The sequence below is a fragment of the Ambystoma mexicanum genome, chromosome 5q, assembly GCF_040938575.1.
Source record: "Ambystoma mexicanum isolate Mex_15411 chromosome 5q, UKY_AmexF1_1, whole genome shotgun sequence".
NCBI classification, from domain to species: domain Eukaryota; kingdom Metazoa; phylum Chordata; class Amphibia; order Caudata; family Ambystomatidae; genus Ambystoma; species Ambystoma mexicanum.
This window is the reverse complement of record NC_090933.1, coordinates 1,215,737,063-1,215,758,494: the sequence shown is the minus strand read 5'-3', so window position 1 is coordinate 1,215,758,494 and position 21,432 is coordinate 1,215,737,063. Positions and strand designations below refer to the sequence as shown.

Genomic DNA, 21,432 nt, shown 5'->3' with positions numbered 1-21,432 from the left:
ATCTCTGTTTTAACAAGCACTTGCTTGATTACTAAGTAGCCCGATTGAGCTAGATACTCTAGACATCGCAATATCACGGAAAGGGCACTTGCCTTTTTCTTTGAGATTGCTTTTGCCTGCCCCATTGGCTTTGAAGCGCTTACCTGTCGGGGGCGCATGACCAAATGTGGCTATTTACAAGCCTCACACGGTCAGAAATATACAAACAGGTGCCCTCGTGCACACTTGTTTACAATGCACCAAATTTTCAGAAAATGTAAATGGTTGTGTAGGGGAAGTACAGAATGTCTTTTATTCGTTCTCATCATGGTGACAACAGACGTTAAGCTGTTTAGCAGATGCAGTTAGGCACTTTACTGTTACCAAGAAGGAAGAATGACCATTCCAATATGGAGGTCATTCTGGTGACTACCTAGTAACTTTACCATCTCTTGATCACATGATCATAAGAAACGTGATGTTGCACGAAATGGGACCTTCTGGTACTGTCTCTCTTTTTATACTCTATGGTGCTAAGGGCACAATTGGATTTTACTAGTCTGAGGAAGCCTGAGCATTCAGGCGGAACGCGTGACTTTCTCCACCCGTTGGGTGAGTGCTTTTTTACAACCTAATGGCTGTCATAGGGGTGAACTTGAACTAGTTGTAGGTCAACCCTCTCTTTATAGTGTGCTGCACAATGTTATAATAAAGATGTTATTTTAAATTAGCAAGGTTGTGTGTGCTGGGGTTTTTCCTATATGCCGATACTGGGGGGGTTTACTGGGGGTTTATGAAGTGTTACAACCTCACAGAGGCATGTGTTTTTTTATATATTTCTGAGGCTTGTGGAATCTGCATAGATCACATGCTGTGCATAGGCCGACATCTAGTGGAAGCTACAGAGTATTACAGTTTGTTTTTCGAAGCTCGAAAATGGGCGTCGACACAGGGCGTGCCAGTAATACTATCCCTAGTGTGACGTCTACTGTACCCATGATCCCTCACGCGTCTAGGACCCTCAGATTGTTTTTTTCCGCCATACTGGTCAGAAGCATCCCACAGAGTTCCCTAGCCTGGCCATTCTCCACCCCAACGTCGAGACACCGACTTCGACACTCGACGCCAGAGAGAAAAATCACCCGTCGACAGCTGCACGATGGACTTGGGCCTCGGAAGGCCTCTGGCCTCGGCCCTACAAGTAGGGAGAGTGGGGGGTGGCACACATCTCTACATTCTATATATATAGGCTCTTTTCCTTATATATATTCCTACACACACTAGCCCGCTGCCACAATGTGCGTATGGAGGGTACTCCTTTCCAATTTTGCCCCAAGTTCAACCGCAAGTACCCTTGGGTTGACAGACACGCCACGTGCAACCTCTGCTTGCAGATGGACCACCCCGAGGTGAACTGCAGAGCGTGTAGCAGGTTTAAACCGAGAACACTAAAGGACCGTTCGATCAAGCATTGGGCCCACCACGCCAGGTGTCAAGAGGCCATGGCAGCGGAGGGCGCCTTCAGCGATGGCAGCGACGCGGTGCTTTTGGACGGCGAGGGCAACATGCGTCGAGAGACAGCCAAGCGCAAGTCCCCGACCTCGGAAGGTCGTCCGGCAGGGCGGCTATGGGGAAAATCCCCAGCGACACAAGCGCTACCCACAGCACTTCCACCAAACACGCAAAGTCCCACTCGGAAAGAGGCACACAGAGAACGGTCCACCGAATCGGTGTCCTCTGGGCGTTCTCGATCTAGATCGCCGCATGACTCCAAGCAGCCATCCACTGTTGCCAAAAGTGCCTCGCTCCCTAAGGTAACAGAGGTTCGATCGTCGGAAGATGAAGCCGACCTCTATCCCCAGGCCGCACTCCAGGAGTCGGCATCAGCAGACCGTGTAACGGCGGTTCCCAAGTCCCAACCTCCACACTCGAGAGATAGCGACACTACCCCCGAACCTCGACCCCAGATGTCGAAAAGCTCCGAAGGGGTGAAAAAACAGGGAAAACACTCTTCCACCCACGGGGGTGGGGGAGAACAACAAAAGACGCATTCTCTACCTTCTTCCACATCCCAGAAGCAGTCAGACAGGTCACAGTCTTCTACTCCACAGAAACAGACAGACAAGTCTCAGTCTTCTGTCATTTTAAAGACCCCTGCACAAACCCATAGGTCCAGTCAGGATAGAACAGGGAAACTCTCCCAGGAAAGAGTCATTCCCAGCTCGAAGGAATGGTCTAGTGAGGAAATAGACAGAGTTATGTCTAGGATGTCTTCATTGGCAGACTGCTATGCCAAGAATCCTGAGCACTTCCTCTAGTATACCCCTGATGGGGCATCACCCTGAGGCTCTAGGGACCCGATACCCCCAAGTAAGAAGTCCCGGGTTGAAACACCAACAGGGTCTTCAGACCCTTTCTGTATATAGCCCTACTCGCAATGTAATGAGGATCCACCTTTTATTGAGGATCCAGATTTGGGCATGTTGGGAGACCAAACTGGGACGGGCTACTATGGGGATGACGAGGACCAAGAGGAGGATGAGGACAACCCAGAAACTTACAGGGTAGACTCCCCAGTAGACAAAGAACCCCCGGTTACCCACTCCCCTGTCGATAACAAACCTCTCCTGAATGAAGTTCTGTTCAGGGCGGCAGAACACTTCCACATTGACACCCAGGGAGCACAGGAAGAGAGGGACTTTGCTGAGGAATTAGTGGGAGAAAGGAAATCCCAACCTCACCAGGGCGGTAAACCCCAGGATCGAGAAACTATTCAGGGCAGCCCAATCAGACCCACTGTACATAAGGGGGCATCTGAAACCGGACTCCCTGGTAGTGACAAACACCCGAAAGAGGGTGGGAACGCCCCTGTCATCTTCTGAAGGTCCTCCCGACAAGGAGAGCAAAAAGATTTATGGTTTGGGTAGGAAAGTTGCCTCCACTTCCGCCTACCAGGCAAGGATTGCCAACTCCACCACCCTACTGGCGATTTACAACTGCCACCAGTGGGAAGAAGTCGCGGCACTCATCGACTCCGCCCCAGAATCCTTAAAAAGCCAGTTGGCAAGGGTTGCGTCGGAGGGAAGAGCCGTGTCCGGTTGTATCTTAAAAGGAACCGTTGATGCCGCGGACAACGCCGGCAGATTGATAGCAGAGAGCACTGTTATCAAAAGACATGCTTGGTTAAGGCAATCGGGGTTCAAACCCAAGACCCAGGCATCTTTAATAGACAAACCGGTGGAGCCCGATCTACTGTTTGGCAAGGCGGTAGAGGACACGCTAGAAAATGCTAAGGATGAGTACGAGACTCTTAAATCCCTAGGCCAATTAACCAACAAACCCCCGAATCAAAGGGGGAATGGTAATTTTCGTCGCCCACGCGGCCAAAATTCCAAGAGAGGCTCAAATTATTCCCAGGGGCAGGGTACACCATGGAACAACAACAACCAGCAGTCTACCCAGGGTTATGGCAGGGGTAACGAGAGGTCGTGGTAGGGGTAGAGGCAGCCCCAGTAGAGGCGGCGGCACGCCTCCCCCAAAACAGTGACGTTCCGTTCAGGGTCCCTTCTCGTGCATCCCCATTAGGGGGACGCATTTCCAACTTCACCCAAGCTTGGGAAGGGATCACAACCGACAGATGGGTGCTGTCCACAGTGTCCGCAGGATACTGCATAGAACTGTCAGAGCGTCCCCGAAACCACCCTCCACGACAAAAAGTACACTCATTAGACCACCAGAAGATCCTCCTCGAAGAAATCGCCAATCTTCTAGCAAAGGACACGATAGAACTTGTACCGGGACACCAGGTAAACAAGGGTATTTATTCAATTTACTTCCTTGTGCCAAAAAAAGATTTGACAATGCGCCCAGTATTGGATTTACGGCCTGCAAACAAGTATGTCAAGCCCCAAAATTTTCGCATGACTACTCTCCAAGAGGTAATCCCCCTCCTAAAAAAGGGGGATTACATGGCAACATTGGACATGAAAGATGCCTATTTTCATATTTCAATGTTCCCAGCGCACAGAAGAAACTTGCGCTTCAAGGTGGACAGTCAGCACTACCAGTTCAAGGTACTGCCCTTCTGGATAGCCTCGGCTCCAAGGGTATTCACCAAGGTACTGGCGGTGGTGGCGGCACACCTACGCAGGGAGGCAATCCCAGTGTACCCTTACCTGGACGACTGGCTCATCACGGGGGAGACCCCAGTAATTTGCAGAACAAACATTCAAAGAACGATCGACCTCCTCTTCGAATTAGGTTTCTCCATAAACAATAAAGTCAAGTCTGGTGCCAAGCACATCCAAACAGTTCCTAGGAGCTGTCCTAAACACACAAGAGGGGTTGGCCTTTCCATCAGAGGAAAGAATTCGCAATATACTGCTGCAAATTCCCCAATATCAGACCGGTCGCCAGATAACGGTACGCAAAGCTATGCATTTGCTGGGCATGATGGCGTCATGTATTTACCTGGTCCCCCACAACCGTGGTTCCTACACTTACGCAGACTAGCGGTGTGCGAACCCATCAAACTCCCGGGCTGGTACAACCTACTGTCCCAGCACCAAGGTCAGAAAGTGCATCCTCAACCCTACTCAATGAACCTAGCAGCATGGCTCCTGAGGTCATAGAGTTTGCACTTATCAATTTACCGCAGAGATATATGGACATCCTAAGAGAATCTAAGAAGCCAAATACGAGGCACTGCTACTTTGACAAATGGAAGAGATTCATTATCTGGTGCCAGAATAAGCAAATCAACCCAGTTGATTGTACTCCTTCCACAATTGTCACATACATGCTCCACCTGCTGGACGCAGGGTTGGTTTTTAACCCGCTAAAGGTACACCTGGCAGCGCTGTCAGCATATACCACCTCCCATAACAAGGTGTCGTGGTGGAAAGTACCAGTGATTAAAGCATTCATGGAAGGAGTAAAGAGACTTCACCCTCCAATTTCAAACCCACCACCAGGATGGGACCTTAACGTGGTGCTAGCTAAACTCATGGGCCCCCCATTCGAGCCCATGCATAAAAGCAGTCTCAAACACCTGACTTATAAAACGGTCTTCTTAGTAGCAATTACATCTATAAGAAGGGTCAGTGAAATTCAGGCTCCGTCCGTGCAGGATCCTTTCTTTACGGTTCATAAAGATAAACTGGTTTTACGTACACACCCTAGGTTCTCACCTAAGTTTATTTCTAAATTCCACGTGAACCAGTCCATCGAGCTTCCGGCTTCAAGACCCACAATGCTCGGCTGAGGTGAAACTACACACCCTAGATGTGCATAGGGTGGTCCTATACTATGTAAACAAAACCAGACCGCTAAGGAAAACAGACCAACTGTTTGTCTCTGTAGCTACAGGCAAAGAGGGAGATCGTGTCTCTAAAGGTGCCATCTCTAAGTGGATTGTTAACTGTATCCAGTTTTGTTACTCCCTTTCTGAAAAACCTTTGCCCTTCACGCCAAGCGCCCACTCTACAAGAGGCATTGGGGCCACTCTGGATTTCATTGCAAATGTACCCCTTGACACCATTTGCAAAGCAGCTACTTGGAGCTCTATTCACACTTTTACTCAGCACTACTGCATTGACACCCATTCCAAGACAGATACTCAAGTGGGACAAGCGGTTCTAAGACATTTATTTGCTCATGGCCCTTCTCACATCCCACCTCCTTCTTCTAACACTGCTCAATCGATCTAATCTATGCACAGCATGTGATCTAAGCAGATTCCACAAGCCTCAGAAGGGATACATTATCTGCTTAGATTCACATGCAACCCACCCGTCCTCCCCTCTGAGAGAAGGCACATGGATGCTTGTAGTCTTATCCATCTTATCTGCTTGGATTATCTGTACTTGCGCTACTCCTCATGCTACCTCATGTCAGAAAAAATACAATCTGAGGGTCCTAGACGCATGAGGGATCATGGGTACAGTGGACGTCCCACTAGGGATAGTATTACTGGCACGCCCTGTGTCGACGCCCATTTTCGAGTTTCGAAAAACAAACTGTAATACTCTGCAGCTTCCACTAGATGTCAGCCTATGCACAGCATGTGAATCTAAGCAGATACAAGCATCAGAAATACGATTACGGTGAGTAATGTATCATATATATATATATATATATATCGTTAAGACATGGAGGAAGGAAAAAAACGCACTCCAAGCATGAGTTCTGCAGGTCCCAGTAAACAAAGTAGCAAAATCAAATCCAAGTAACAGAAAAACGAGTTTAATAGATGGTTAAAAATAGTAGGCAAAGAACACACAGCAAACAGAACAGAACGCCAGGGCAGTGTCCTTAACGACGCGTTTCGCGCTTCTCCGGGCGCTTGATCACGTTAGGGAGACATGAAAACAATGAGAGTAGATATTAACAATGGGTCCTTCTTCCATGTTGCCTACCAACACAAGCTAACAGTTTGGCGCAATAACATGGCGGCCATTTTAGAGTGTAGCAGAAAACTGCATTAACCATAAAAAGAACAGGTTTAAAATAGCAGTAAAATCAATAGCACATTAAAATTCAGCACCAAACATGTAGAAATATAATAAACATGCAGTGAGATAGATGTCAACAAATTTCACTCAAAGCAAAAATTAGCACAGATTAGCAAAAATTAGCAGTCCACAGCTGTGACATAGAGTGCAAATGCGTTCCTATTTAAGCTTATTAAAAAATATGCAGGCAATAGCTAAAAAAATATATAAAAAATATATATATATATATAAAATGCGAGTGCATGTCTAGCTCACCAAGGCAATACGATTATAATACATAGAGAAAACACAGCTGGGACAAGATAATGTTGTCTAATATGAACACTCTGTTGACAGTTTGAGGACAGTCAATATGTGCGACCTTTAAGATAAAAACATGTTGCAGGCTGCAATGTAAAGTGCAAGTGCATTAGATTGTAAACTTATGACTCTAGCAGCATTAGATAGGCAGAAAAGTTTGGTAATCATAAAGTGCTGGTGCAAAATGCAATATTGAAGCTTGTGGGAAAAGTAAAGGCAATTTACAATGAAAAAAGCAATGTCAAAAACACCCAGAATTACAGAGTACAGATACAATCGTGTACTCCCAAAATTCAAACCCCCTAAACATCAGAAAAGGGCAAGACAGCCAACATAGACCAGCTGAACAATTAAAAAAAGTTGGAAAACTTGAAAAAATGCAAATTAAATAAATCAACCAATTCCAGGCCAGGGCCAAAATCCAAATAAACAAAAGGGAGAAGCAGTATATAGCGGCAAGGGACCAGGATCAAATAACACAGAGCAAGAAAAAAGGAGAGGTGTGTGTAGGCGCATAAAGAAACAGAATAATTACGTTCCCACAAAAGTATGTAACTCCTCATCCACATTATGCCCATTGGGATACTTAGTGTCAAAGTCCAGGATAAACCTGGTTTCCAGTTGTCTCAATTTCAGCGTGCGATCACCTCCCCTCGGATTAATCGGTACATGAGCCACAGCAAAAAATGTAAGCAAATGAACATCACTGTCGTGTTCCTGCCTGAAATGTTTGACCCTAGGATATGTGGGGTCAAAGTTCTTAATCGCTCTGAGATGCTGTAAAATACGGAGCTTAAGTACACATGTAGTGGATCCCACGTACCATTTCCGGCAGGGGCATGTTAAAACATACTCTACAAACAGAGTCTCACAATTGATAAAATATTTTAACCTGAATTCCATACCCGTGATTGGATGTACAAAAGATTTACAATTAGTGGCATGAGGGCAGGCTTTACACTTTTGACACTTGGTAAAACCCTTGGGTAAGGCGGGTAGCCAATTGGTCCTAGTGGAATTTTTCTGGACAGGAGACAAATAACTGGAAACCAGTCTATCCTTCAACGAAGGTGCCTGTTTGTAGGTTACTGTGGGACACTTGGAGAGTAATGGGCCAAGATCTTTGTCCAGCCTGAGAATATGCCAATGTTTCGCAACAATCTTAAGAACATCATAAGAGGCTTTGTTAAATGTAACAATAAGGCGAGGTTCATCCTGACCCTTATCTTTCTTCCTACTGGCAGAACCATGTAGTAACACTTCCCTTGAAAGTGACCGTGCTTTGGAGAAAGCCATTTCAATAATTTTTTTTCGGTACCCCTGCAGTAGAAAATCAGTGGCAGCCAACCTGCAACAGCGATCAAACTCTTGAATGTCTGTGCAGTTGCGCCGAAAGCGAATAAATTCGCCATAAGGGATACTGTTCTTGCAGGAGAGCGGATGGCTACTCGTTGCATGTAGGGCAAGGCCAGTGTTGGTGGGTTTTTTGTGTAGGGAAGTATGAATGCCTAGGTTGTCCAATCTTACATTAACATCCAAATAAACAATATATGAGTATAGCTGTGGCATTCAGTGAATCTCAAATTCACAACATTGTTGTTAATGTTGTCCACAAAAGATCCCCACTCATTCTCATTTCCCTTCCAGATGATAAAAATATCGTTGATGTACCGCCACCAACCAATAACTTGTGTAGAAAAACTAACAAAGTAACTCAGACAAGAAAGTAGCTTCCCACCACCCCATGGTGAGGTTAGCGTAGGATGGCGCAAATGTACTACCCATAGCAGTACCTCTGCCCTGGTGATAAAAGGAACCCTCGAAAAGAAATACATTGTTAGTTAAACAGAACAGAAGCATATCCAAAATCATACCACTGTGCCCCAAATAGTTCAAAGAACGAGTGTCCAAAAAATGTTTGCAGGCTACCAATCCAGTCGTGTGATCTATAGATGTGTAAAGGGAAACAACATCTAAGGTAGCTAACATTAAGCCCTCCTCCCAAGGTATATCTGAAATGTGACTCAAGAAGTTCTTGGTATCGCGTAGATACGAGGGCAGGACTGACACCAACGGGGACAGGGTCTCATCTATGAATTGGGCCATATGTTCAAGGAGAGAACCACACAAGGTTACAATAGGCCTGCCTGTTGGATGGATCAAGGACTTATGAGGCTTGGGCAGAAAATATATAGTGGGTATAGTATGACTCACAGGCACAAGAAACTTAGCAAGCTCATCCTCAATAAGGCCTTTCTCGGCCCATTTGGGACATAAGGCCGTGAGCTCCAACTGTATTTCGACAAAAGGATTCTTTGGAAGCCTGGAATAACAGCACCGATCACGTAACTGACAATTAGCCTCAGCCACATAACATTCCGTGTCCTGAATAACGATATTAGAACCCTTATCGGCAGGTTTTATCACAATGTTAGGCAAATTCTGCAATTCATTAAGGGCTGATCGTTGTGGGATGGTAAGATTCTGTTGTTTGTTAAAAGGTTTTTTGCGAAGTTTACGAAAATCATTAACACATAAATCATGAAATGCCTCAATACATCCCCCCACCGAAAATTGAGGGTTGAACCTGGACTTATTTTTCAATTTAGTACGTATATCCCAGTTGGGATCAATGTCAAAGTCAACTGGATCAAAAGTAGAGGGATCAAACAATTCATTCTGGAGACAGGCCAAGTCAGTCAGGGTAGAGATGTCAGAAATGCGAATGTCAGTTCGGCCAACCCGTATATATATTATTCTTTATATTTTGGATATTTTTCGTATGAGAAGCATATGTTCGTGGGTGCAACCCATGTATCACAGGCCTTAATTGGAAGAACATCATTGTGAAATACCCAAGCGTTTGGCCAGGTTCTGCACTGAAAGTAAAAAGAGCCAATTGAGATTGGACTCCTGAAAAACCCCAAGGAAGAAAAGCGAGCCAGCTAGACTGAAGAGCCACCAGACCACCAGATACCTATTTCCTAAAGAACAGTCATGCCCAGAACAATGGACTGTGTATACTACAAGGGAGGCAAACAAATATTTCACCTCGCCATAACGATTCAGAATTTTCTAGCCGTGGCCCGGTCATTTAAGGATGTACAAAAATCTGCCATTAGAGCGGACATGATCACCTTAGAGGAACTAGGCCCAAAAACTCTGACCAAGTTAATCTGTGTCCATTGGCATATGGATCTTTATCCCTAGGCTGATACTGGAGTCCGACTGTTCCAAATAGATTTCATTGTGCCTGTGATGGTCATGCCAGGCCTTCCACAGGAGGGTCTACTATGCACATATTTTCCATTATTCTCAGAATATGTGCAGGATATACAAAATCTAGCTTATCAGGGCCCCACCTTTCCCCTTGGGTGGGGCCCTGATAGCTGGTGTCCAGGAAGAAAGGTGTCATGAATAAAGTTTCAGGCTCAAGAAGATTTGTGGCCCCCTTTTTCGTTCATAAGAGAAGTCGTGCTCAGACAGGTTCTGGCCCTTTAAGACGATGACTACCAGGTGCATTGAAGTTGGCCTGGCAACGCTGGCGTCCCGTCATTTCTTCATTGCCCCGCCTCCGGCGTGGTGCTAGTGCGCTCACGTGATTGTTTAAAAAGCGCCGCTGTGAATCACTCGGTGCTTCTAAACTTCCTGGTTTCCAGTGGCGTTACTTCGTACCGTTGATTCTTGATTACCTTCCCTCCCTTTTCCCACCCTTCTTGGAACTGCCTTCCCGTGTATCGTACTTCGGACTGTCCCTGGATTCTGCCGGTATTCTGTCTCATTGGTTTTTGGCATTTGTTTGCTGCCTTCATTGTACTGCTTTGACCTCGGAACGTCCATGGACTATGAATTTGCCTACGTTTGTTGCCTTACGGATTTCTTTCCAGACTAAAGCCGCTTGGGAATTCCTTCGGATCTTGCGGGCTACCTGGGGATTTTGTCGGACTTCATTTGAACTGCCTTGGATTACGGATTTCTTTTGGATTTGGTTGTGGATTCGCCTTTGGATTTGAAACCTTGTGTTTACTTTAGACTTGAGACTGCCAGTGAATTCTGCTTAGGCGTCCTCGTTCCGTTGGGGTAGATTCTGTTTGGATTCTCTGCATCCCACTACGGACCCACAAATCTTCGTTGCCTCAACTGCTCCAGTACAGTTTCTTTCACGGTAAGGGTGTATTCTGAGCATTCACTTTGTAATTATTAGCCTGCCAATTCCAGTCGCTAGCATTTATTGTTGCATTTCCTTATTCACAGGGGTAACTGGTAAATTGCTTGACACACTCCCCTGGGGTTGAGAGTTTTTTACTCAAAGGCCAGTGCTCTGTTATTGATTGCTTACATTGTATTACTGTTACGGATTGTGGATAACTTCCATCACTTTCCTTTGAGTCGCTTCCAGTGTACCTATACTCCTGTGTCGGCGCACCTTATCCTGAGTACTGCAGCCAACTTGGTCTTCGTTTGGCATCCTATCTTTTGGCTACTAGATCGCACTGGTTGTTTATTCCCAGCCAGCGGGGTATAATAGTCAAAAGAAATCTTCGGCTACAGTACGAGGGCAATATTCGCCTGACAAAAGGGAAGACTTGGGAGGTAGGGGGGAGTTGTGTGACGAGGACAGTAATCTGACCATGTCACAAGCAGCTATGAACCACTCTCCATCTCGGATGACGGGCTTACCAAGGTGAATTCGGGGATATTCCTACCCCTCAATGGGAACGTGACAGTTGAGAGGGCCCCAATTCCGGTCCACACCTCAAGTGCCTGCTTATACATGAGGCACCACATTACACTTCCCCATTCCTAAACTAATAGATGCCTGCTAGTCTTATTTCTTTCATCACAGGCAAATCCTAAGCTTCAGAAATCGAGGCGGACCACATGTATGAATATAGCCCATTGATGCCTTCTAGCTCTGCAATCCAGTATGCAGGCGTATGCTCATCGGAAGAAAGCAAATCCACAACGGGGCAACAGAAGAGCCGCAGGGGACCGCAGCACACCAACAATAGGCTGCAGCGTGTGCCAGACTCCAACAGAAGAGAAGGAGCCCCCTATGAGAGACATATTGCAGAGCGGCATAGAGCAAACCTTGATTCCTCAACACTTATCAGGGAATTTGCTGCAACAAGGCACCTGACCACTAACTAGGAAATACACTGCTATGAGGCACCATTGTCGCAGCACAATTGGCGCGCTTGGAGAAAAGGGGCAGGACTAATCTTCTACGTGTACTTCTTTTGCAGTTGCAACGAGGGAGCGACCGGGCTATATTGGGGAAGTGCACCAATAGGAGTAAGAGGGGTGGAGAGTATAAGAGGGGAGATGGGAAGCAAGAAGGTGTGGGTTATTTGGGTGAGTTCAGAAGAGGAGATGGTCGCAGACCAAAGGACCAGATGAGGAAGGACGGTGTAGTAAAGTGTGGAGGCAATTTTGCAAAGAGGCAAGGAATTAGTTGGTGAGAGCAAGTCTTAATGTGTGGTGAATGTGCGTGCAAGGGAAGGGAGTGAGAGCGTTAGATGGAATGTAGAGGGCAAGTGGAAAATTATAGTCTGCGTGATGCGAAAGTGTGTGTGGAGTGTTAGTGCTATGAAGTTTTAGTAGTAACAGGGTGGAGGGAGTGGCAGCATTGACATTGAAGGGTGGTGGCAAGTTGTAAAAGGGAGAGCAAGGAATTTGAGGGGCAGAGTAGAAAGATATAAGGGGCGAGAGGAGAAGGTGGTTGTAAGTTTAAGGGAGGAGAGCCGGTGTGGGAAGGGAGAGAAAGAGAGAGATTCATGGAGAGGAAAATCAGGGTGTGAAAGGGAGGAGACAGAGTTGGCCTGAGTATTTTGATGGAACCCGATATCCTTTAGAACTAATCTGGGGTTAGAGCATGTCATACCTAGTAAGTCCTCGAGGGAGCCTTGGTAGATTAGATAGCAGCTGTAAAGTATTTATTAACCTGGAATTTAGGGATGCTGTGGTTTGGGTGGGAACCAGTGAACTAGAAGAACGAGTGAGGGACGTCTCTTCGCAAACTGAAGAAAATTACAAGAAAAGACATTGACATACCTCTGAGACTTGGCTCTGTCTTTAGTCCATAAATGACAATAATCAGATCTTGACATGTTTGGCCCATAAGCGACCTCAAATACAATCTCCATTGTCTTTTGATTTCCCAGATGACCAACTGTCATGGGTTTGATGCATGATTTAACAATATGCTTCAGAAGGCGGTTCCCACTACCTACTGATCATGATTATGGTGGCCCAGGTAAATTCCTTTTCGCCGCATTAGAATGATGTGGGCTTTCTCAGTGTCTTGTTTTACAAGTAAACATTTTTTAATCCACTGTAAAGCCATGGGGCGTTGTACACCAGTCTACAGCCTCCGATTACACCTGTGAAAATACCGGACTTAATTTACTTTGCTATGGCTAAGACACTGCACAGAAAATTCTATCCTTCTGGTTGAAATCAGTTCTCCATTTGCTATCGCTATTGTTAGAGAGCAGTGTGCATTTTGCGCTCAAAGATGCTACAGCTTTCCATTTTACATCTGTTCTCCATTAGCTTGGATATAGTCTGACTAGTGTCAAGTAACCTCGTCTCTTTGAGTGTGCAATCTGGAGTGCCTTGTGAGTTGCACTCTCTCGACTTTATTCCAGATTGATCTTGTAGCTGGGCAGTAAGAGGAGTCAGTCCCCTTCGACCCTCTGGGGCTGAGAACTCAGGAAGGTCTGGGACAGACACCACACCGCAGACTCACCTCCCGTAATAACGCGGCTTGAAGACATTGCGGACACTGAGCCAGGAGGTTCAGTAGTGGTGGCCAACAAGATGCCCTGAGAGCCAGACGGAGAATCCACAGAAGAACAAAGGAGAGAGAGATTGGAATCCCAGCAGAAGCTAGAAGGCAAAGGAGCAAGGCAGGGGCTGGCAAAGAGAGGCAGGGTAACAGGGGCCTCCAGAAGAGGCAACAACTGGAAACAGAGAAGAGCAGGCAGCAAGAACTTGGGAAGGAGAGCAGGGAGAGGACCTGGCAAGATGAGCATTGAGTTGCACCGAGAAGATCGGGCATCGTCCTTTTTTGGCTTGTTGAAGCTCATTGTCCAAGAAATTAGGGCCACCACGGTCCACCGGACGTAATACAGAAGTGACCGCAAAACCCTAGCGGCCGTGTTCCCGGGCCACGTAGACACCAGCTGCTGGTGTAATGTCCTTCCCCGGGGTCCAGGAATGGAGTGAACCCCAATGCGAGGGACGAGGTGCCACTGAGGATACAGGCACCAGCCTGCATCCGCTAAGTAGCGGCAGCACTGCACATGGCGCACGACAGAAAGCAAGGCATATTTCGTATTGAAAATTACTTTTTGAAGCAGTCCACCAATTACCTCACTTCCAGAAGGAAAAAAGTGAAGACAAAATCTCGTTTGTGGTCACAGGGCACTAAGCAGAGGTCAGAAAACAGGTCTGTGGCCTGAAAGGAGAAACACCACAAGAGGTCCCACTTGCTGAGCAGCTCCTTTCACCATTATGCTTCTTCCTCTTCGAAGAATTCCCCATAAATGGCGCCACATATACCACTTCCATCCCAATCCTCAACCCCAGAGGAATGGGTGGCCTTTAGGCTGAAGATTCTTGGCTGGTCCGGTGACCTTGGCTCTGGAGCAGACTGCGCCATCGGGAGTCTGGGACCCACCACATGTTACCAAGCTGGCAGAGACTCCATGAGGGACATCAATCGCACACTTAAGTGCTCAGCCCCTATGGGTGAAGACCCATCCCAGCAGCAACATGCTGCGCATTCAGGCATCGACACCTCCGAGCGGGTGCCACCCTCCCCCTCCCCCCCTCTCCTACGTCGTCACTGGTGCCAAAGGTGCTGGAGCTCCTATAGAATATGCACCACTTCCTATGGGAACATTTATGTTGAAGATGGGTTAAATCTTTGATAAGGAAGGGGGCCTCAATCCCTTTGTGGTGTAACCCCTATGCCATAGGGAGGTAAGGGACTTCCCAGAGGAGTTCTAGGGAGAGGGTTTTTTGTAGTTGGCTTATGGCGTACAAGAAACCAGTGGCCTTAACACTTCTACAGAGTTGGACATCATACCAGAGCCAACTCTGGGAAGACTCTAGGCCCCATTTCAGCGCCTAATGCCAAAGATGTCGACACCCTAGGGTTGTTGGCCCCATCCAGATATAAGGTTCAAGTCAAACTAATAGACATCCTTGGTGAAGGACCCAACAAAGAGGACTTGCTGCATTTTAATTCGGCAGCCTTGCCCTTAGAGCGATAATTGCCTCCTATGCACTGGCCAAATTTACCTTTGGCTGTGGCCCCCGTTAGTGGAGCAGACAAGGATTTGAAGCGAGAGCTTTGCAGTCCATGATGGTATAAAATCTTATTACCAAATACTGCGATCTGGGCTAAATGTGGTTGAGTGTGTGGGGCTTGCTATGGCTGCTGGCATAGTAGTCTTAAGGTATTCTTGGATGAGAACCTTGGGGTTCGCACAAGATGTACAGGTAAAGCTCCTGGATATGCAATTTGACGGACATAACCTAAATGGGGCTAAAGCCGATGACTCCTTGCAGAGGTTCCAATAATATAAAGCAAAAGCTAAGTATTCAGGTCTGGCTGTCCAATAACCCTCAGTGCCACCCAGCACAGGTCTAGGATTTTGACCCTCAGCATCCTAACCCCTTGTGAGAGTTGTCTGTTTCCCTCAAGTAGGCAGCAACTTTGCTGCTGTTTTCCTAAGGGCAGAGCCATTCCAAGAGGCTGAGTTGCCACCTCCACAGTACCCTCAGCCACTCCAGCTACAAAACCCCTGTGAAAGGGACTTCTTCCACAAGTACCCAGTGGGAGGGAGAATTTCCCAGTTATGCTTGGAATGATCCTGCACCAGAGATGATGCTTGGCTTTACAGGTCGTTCATCATGGATATTGCCTCCCTTTCATACAATGCACCACCCTCCTACCTTTCGGAGGAGGTCGGTCAGCTTCTAGCGAAGGGCGCGATTGAAATGAGGCAACAGATCTTCTTCAATTAAATGTTCAATTTAATGTTTTGGTTAAGGAGGAGTACAGGGGTTTACATCCCATCCTGGATCTGAGGCTGCTTAATCTGTATCTGCTCAAGGACACATTCTAGATGGTATCTCTAGCCGAGATCCTTCGTGCCCTCGGTCTTCAGGACTGGTTGCTGTCACTGGACCTTCAGGGTGCCTACTTCTATGTGCCTATTCATGTGAAACACAGGAAGGACCCCAGATTTGTTGTGGCCAACATTATAACCAGTTCAGAGTTCTTCCGTTCGGTCTTTCTTTGGCACCTAAGGTTTTGACCAAACTCTGCTGGCAGTGGAGGTAGCTTGCATCAGGAGATGAGGTATTCATATCTTTCCCTACCTGTATGACATGCGTGTGCAGCGTCCCTCCCCAGGCCAGGCATCGGCACATCTGTTCTGCGCATGCATTCGGTTGCACAGCTAGCTTGGGCTTTTCCCGGAACTTCCAAAAAGTCTCAGGTTTTGCCATCTCAGTCCCTCGGTTTGATCGGCGTGATCTTCGACACTCACCTGGACAGACCTTTTCCACCCGAGGACTGAGAGGCAAACGTCTCTTGGATGGCACAAGCCCTTCAATTCCAGGGGCATGTTCCTGCCTCAGCCTGCGCTTCCTGCATCTCATTGCCTCCTGCAATTTGGTGGTCTCACAGGCCAGGCTACACATGAGATCAATTCAATGGGTCCTCCTTTGCCACTGGTCTCAATTGCAGGGGAATATGTCTGATTTTCTGCTGGTATCTAATCATGATTCTTGATCTTACATGGTGGTCCCTGTGAGACAAATTGTTAAAGGGTGCTATGCTTCGGCATTGCTGGCTTCAAGCAACAGTGGTCATAGATGTGTCTTTAAAGGGTTGGGGCGCTCATCTGTCGGATCTGACAGTGTGGGGACTGTGGTTCTCTTTGCAGTCTCAGGAACGCCTACATCAACTTGCTGTAAAAGGCAAGTCTGTGCTGGTTCTAACAGACTATGCAGTGAACATAAACTATCTCAACAAGTAAGATGGTGGTATGGGGTCCTTACCCCTATGCAGAGAAGAAATGTGACTGTGGTTCTGGGCTCTGGACAATGATAAATCTCTGACCTCCACTCACCTTTCAACAAAAAAAAATGTCATGGCGGATGCCTTGAGCACACAGACTTCAGCCTGTCACGAGTGGAAGCTCTGCCAGGAAGTCCTGGATGTGATTTGTTTCCCACTGTGAAGCTCCCTGATTGGAAGTGTGAGGAGTTCTGCACCAGGAAATTTCCTCAGAGTCCACATTGATCTTAAATGCTCTTGACTGGGCTCAGATAATCGGTTAGACAGAGATACTGGGCTTGTCCAGCTACCCTCCCTGGCACCTTACGATGAGAGTGGATCTGCTCTCCCAGTCGGAGGGACGCCTATTTCACCTGAATGAACCTCTGTGTCTCTTGGACATTTACCAAGCGCCTACGCTGGTTTCTCTGCACATTTTTGCCAAACATTACTGCTTGAATTCCTTTTCGGGGCAGGATGCCCTCTTCGGCATGGCGGGCTTCGAGATCTTTCTAGTTTAGGTGGTAGCCCCTTGCTTTCGTCCCACCTCCAGATGCACGTACTGCTATGAGAGTCCATCATATATGAGCAATCTATGGTTGGAAGGAATCCATTAGAAGAACAAATTACACCTCTTGGGAATAATCTTCCTGATGGATGTTCCTCCCACGGATTCCTCATCGTCCTTCCAACTTGCCGGATAGCTAGAACACCTCTGGTGCTGTGGTCCCTGCTGGTCAGAATGCTAGGGAAAAGGGGTGGAACTAAAGTCACCAGGTTCTGTGCCTCAATATATACTGGCCCCAATGTTATGTGCAGTGCGTAGTGTGGTCGGTCAGAGCCGCGCTGCACCGCCTGGATGTGGAAATGTCTCTAAACAGCTGTGCTGTCATAGAATATCAGTGATGTGGAATCAGTGGGAGTAGCCACCATCAGAAAGAACATTGCTGAGAGGTAAGGAATTTGTTCGACTTTCCCAAGAGCTGCATCGTGTATGACAAGAGTACTCCTGAACTTGTTACCACTGCCTTCTCACGGTGGCAATGAAGCGACTCGGATTCTTCTGAAAGTATATATAGTTGTGCCAATGTGTGCGTCAACACCTGCACACACTTGCTTTTTACTGTCCCCTGTGGTCATTTCTTAGCATATACTTTCACCCGCTTACATTCTTTTGGAATCCATTAATTTGGTGAGGCTTTATTTTCTTTCTGCTGCCAATAAACAAATGACCTTTACACTTCCACTTTGCATTTGCTAAACGTGTTTAAGAAACAGAGTAGAACGTTTCAAGGGGGTAGGATTATATAATTGTGGGCAGTTGTAATATGAGCTTTTAAACTGATTGTATATGATTATGTAGTGGTTTTTCGTATTGTAGTGCAGTCAATTTATATGAATATTATTTTTATAAATACTGTTGTGTATCTTTGATGAAGACAAACTCTTTGAACAAATGTTATCATATTTTAAATAATCACATCCTCATTTTATTACATCATTTTGGTGGATGTTGTGGAGACAGCGAAAGGTTGCGCCCAATGGCCAGTTCTTTGGGTTTTTAGTAGTGGAGTCTTGCAACTCTAGAAGGTTGTTTGTTTTCCTTTGTTGGTGGTAGTCCGCCTTAAGGTTGTTGGTTCTCCATGCACTGTGCCTTGAAGGCTGTGATACGGATATGATACGGCTTCGTCTGTTTAAAACCCCTTTTCTCTTTCCCCGGCAGCAAGATCGACTGCAGCTGGACAGGCTGAAAAACCAGCTGTCGGATGCCATCCAACGCTACGGGACCGTGCAAAAGGTATCTTACCAGTGGTGAAGGGGCTCGTGAGCTGGGCATGTGTTATGGTCACGATATGAGGATCGCGTGCCTGTCTAGACCCGTCCGGACATTTCCATGTACTCTGTAACTCTCCAGAACTTGCTTAAACTTCCTTGTTCTCCTAGGTTCCTGGTGGGGTTTCTTTCTAGGTAAAATTTCCCACCTTCCGTGGTTTCTTCCCCCCCCCCTCCCATTACAAGAAAAAATAAGTAGTTACAGAGCACTTATTTTGAATGCACTTAGCGTGCGCGTGGGGTCCAACTGCTCGTTCGCTTTAGTGTTTTGATGTATCCAGTCTTCTAGAGTGCCACGTCCTAGATCGGCCATCCCATCAATATTTCAATGCTTGTGGCACTATTCTTCAATATTACAAATAATTAACATTTACCTTCTGTACTGGTGATGCCGTGACCATAAACTGGTGGCTTCTGGGGTGAGAGCACTTCCTTTTCTTCTTAAGAACTCAGGATGGGTGTTGCGGTGTGCCCCAAGAGGACAGGGGTGCCATCAAAGTCCATTTACATCCAGGAATTTGCCTGGAAATGTGTGGGTCTGTTAAGAGGCTTTGTAACACAAATGGTTGAGAGCTATGTATAAGGGTCGATTCGGGCGGCCACCGTCCCACTTGTGGTTTCCCCCACAATGACTGGTGGGATTAGCCATTTCCTGCAAAAGCGGCAAAGCTGCGCTGCGCTGCGCTCCCGCCAGTGGTGAGAAAGTTTGCAGTCAACCTGCACTGGTTTGGTGGTACCATGCCCCGTCCTTATGCGCGGCATTGGTCTGTGCCAACATCAAACCCCCCTGTAAGCTACTCACTGCAATGGTATTCATTTAATGCAGCCTAATGGACCTGCCCTCTCATTTGACGTTCTATGTATTCATATAGCACCACTCCCACGAGCTCCTCGCGTTAGACTCGCCTTTCCACCCACTGAAGGAAGCTCTTGCTTCGAATCCTATTCTATGTTGGGGGGATTAGGGAGGGAGAGGGGTGTAAAAGCATGCTTGCTTCTGGGAATAATAACAACATCTGGTGTGAAGCTCACTGTGACCTAAATGTGAGCAACGCTCCATATCACTTATGTAAATATAGGTGCTACGCAAAACATCTGCCTTTCCATAGACTCACGCTCACGCCCCTTCCGGTGACATGGCGGCGCCAGATTTAGCGCGGGCATTTAGTGCCGCGCGTGCCCAGCTTAGTCACGGCCTCAGCAGCTGTAGGCGCACAGGCGCAATTGTCATTTCTAAGGGCCTCTTAGCGTTTTGGAAACCCTGTCAAATCCCAAAGTTCAGATAACGTTGAACAGTTGCAAAAGCGGCTTCCACAGAAGCATGTTCCTCAGTTGGGACATCTTTTGTTTGTTACTGTGAAAGAGCAGCGATTAATATGCGCAAACGTGGCAGGCAGTCTGTGCTTAACGGTACGTTTATATCCTTTTTTTGTTTGTTGCTTTTTTCAGAAAATTGCAGAGAAATCAAAGTCCTTGCTTCCCACTGGGCAGAAAAGCAGCAAACAGGTAGGCATGTTTACCACTTCCCTGCAGTGAGAACAAACATAAGAACAGCAAGAGACGTCCACATTGGCGTCCTATAGCGCTTTTATCCGCAACTAAATTGGTCTGAACATACACCTGGGTAAGAATACACTGTTCACTCCTCAGAGGACATATAGAACACAAATTGCGAGATAATTATTATTATTATTGCATTAATTGAGCACAAACCTAACTTCAGGAAGCAAGGCAGCGCTGTAAAGTCATGGGGGAATTACACAGGGAGGGAAGCAGATCAATAAATACAGGGGAGTAGGTACTCACAAAGTGGGAGGGCAAGGGATCTCCAGGAAACCTGGGGAGGGACGGTGGAAGCCGATCACCCACTTTCAGGCTAGGTAGGGTGTGGAGGGTGTGTAGACCTAGGTGTTAGGGAAGAGCCATTCCTTAACGAGGAGGGTCTTGAACTCCTTCCTGAAATGTAGAAGTGAGGGGGGCAGTCTGGTGTTGATGGGGAGGAGGTTCTAAAGTCTGGGGGCATAGACCGGGAAGCCCCGGCTTCTGGTTCTTCATCTTCTGCCCTGGCGGAGTTCAAGTCTTCACGTGTCCTAGAGAAGCATGTACCCCACTGTACCTCTTATTCTTCCCAGTCCTGTTTTGCCCGGGTTATATCATTTTGATTGCAAATTGAGCCAATATGGCATGTCAGTTGTTTAACTGTCCAGGGGATTGAACGTGGTCATCCACATGGTGGTCCCAGGGGGAGGCTTAGCCGCAGCCCTCCAGTCTTGCATATGGGTACATGGCTTCTGAATTTACTTGACGTTCTATAGCCCAGCATCCCTAAAGTTAGCTTCTATAATGTATAAAGCGTAAGAAATATAAGGACAAGCACATTGATTTGGTTGAAGTGTTTCAGGGATTGAGTGTGGAGGGGAGGGATAAAGCGCCACAGAGATAGCTTAGTGGAGAGTGTGCCAGGGATTGCATACGTTGAGTTGGGCAGCAGTGAGGCCTCATATCCGCCCCTTAAATCCAGCATGTTCTGGCCAGACAGGGGTTAAACGTAGATACCGGTCTGAAATTCAGTGTGTGGCGTGAACTAGAGAAGTGTGATTATTGGTCAGTATTGCCCACACTCAACTTGTCAACTAGCGGCTATTAGAGTGAAAAAGCTGAACGGACCATAAAAGCAATCCTACCACAAAGCTGACCATGTATGAGCGGCTTTCAGCTGGTGCTCTGTAG

At 47.0% G+C, this 21,432-nt stretch overlaps 1 protein-coding gene across 4 annotated transcripts in view; it reads left to right on the top strand.

Annotated features, from left to right (window-relative positions):
• Positions 1 to 21,432, top strand: part of TSNARE1 (t-SNARE domain containing 1) — a 1,594,453-nt gene that overhangs the window by 1,078,845 nt on the left and 494,176 nt on the right. For all 4 annotated transcript variants that reach the window (XM_069621720.1, XM_069621721.1, XM_069621722.1 and 1 more), the window contains 2 exons: positions 18,593 to 18,667; positions 20,152 to 20,208. In XM_069621720.1, the coding sequence (XP_069477821.1) occupies positions 18,593 to 18,667; positions 20,152 to 20,208 (132 nt within the window). The remainder of the gene's footprint in view (positions 1 to 18,592; positions 18,668 to 20,151; positions 20,209 to 21,432) is intronic.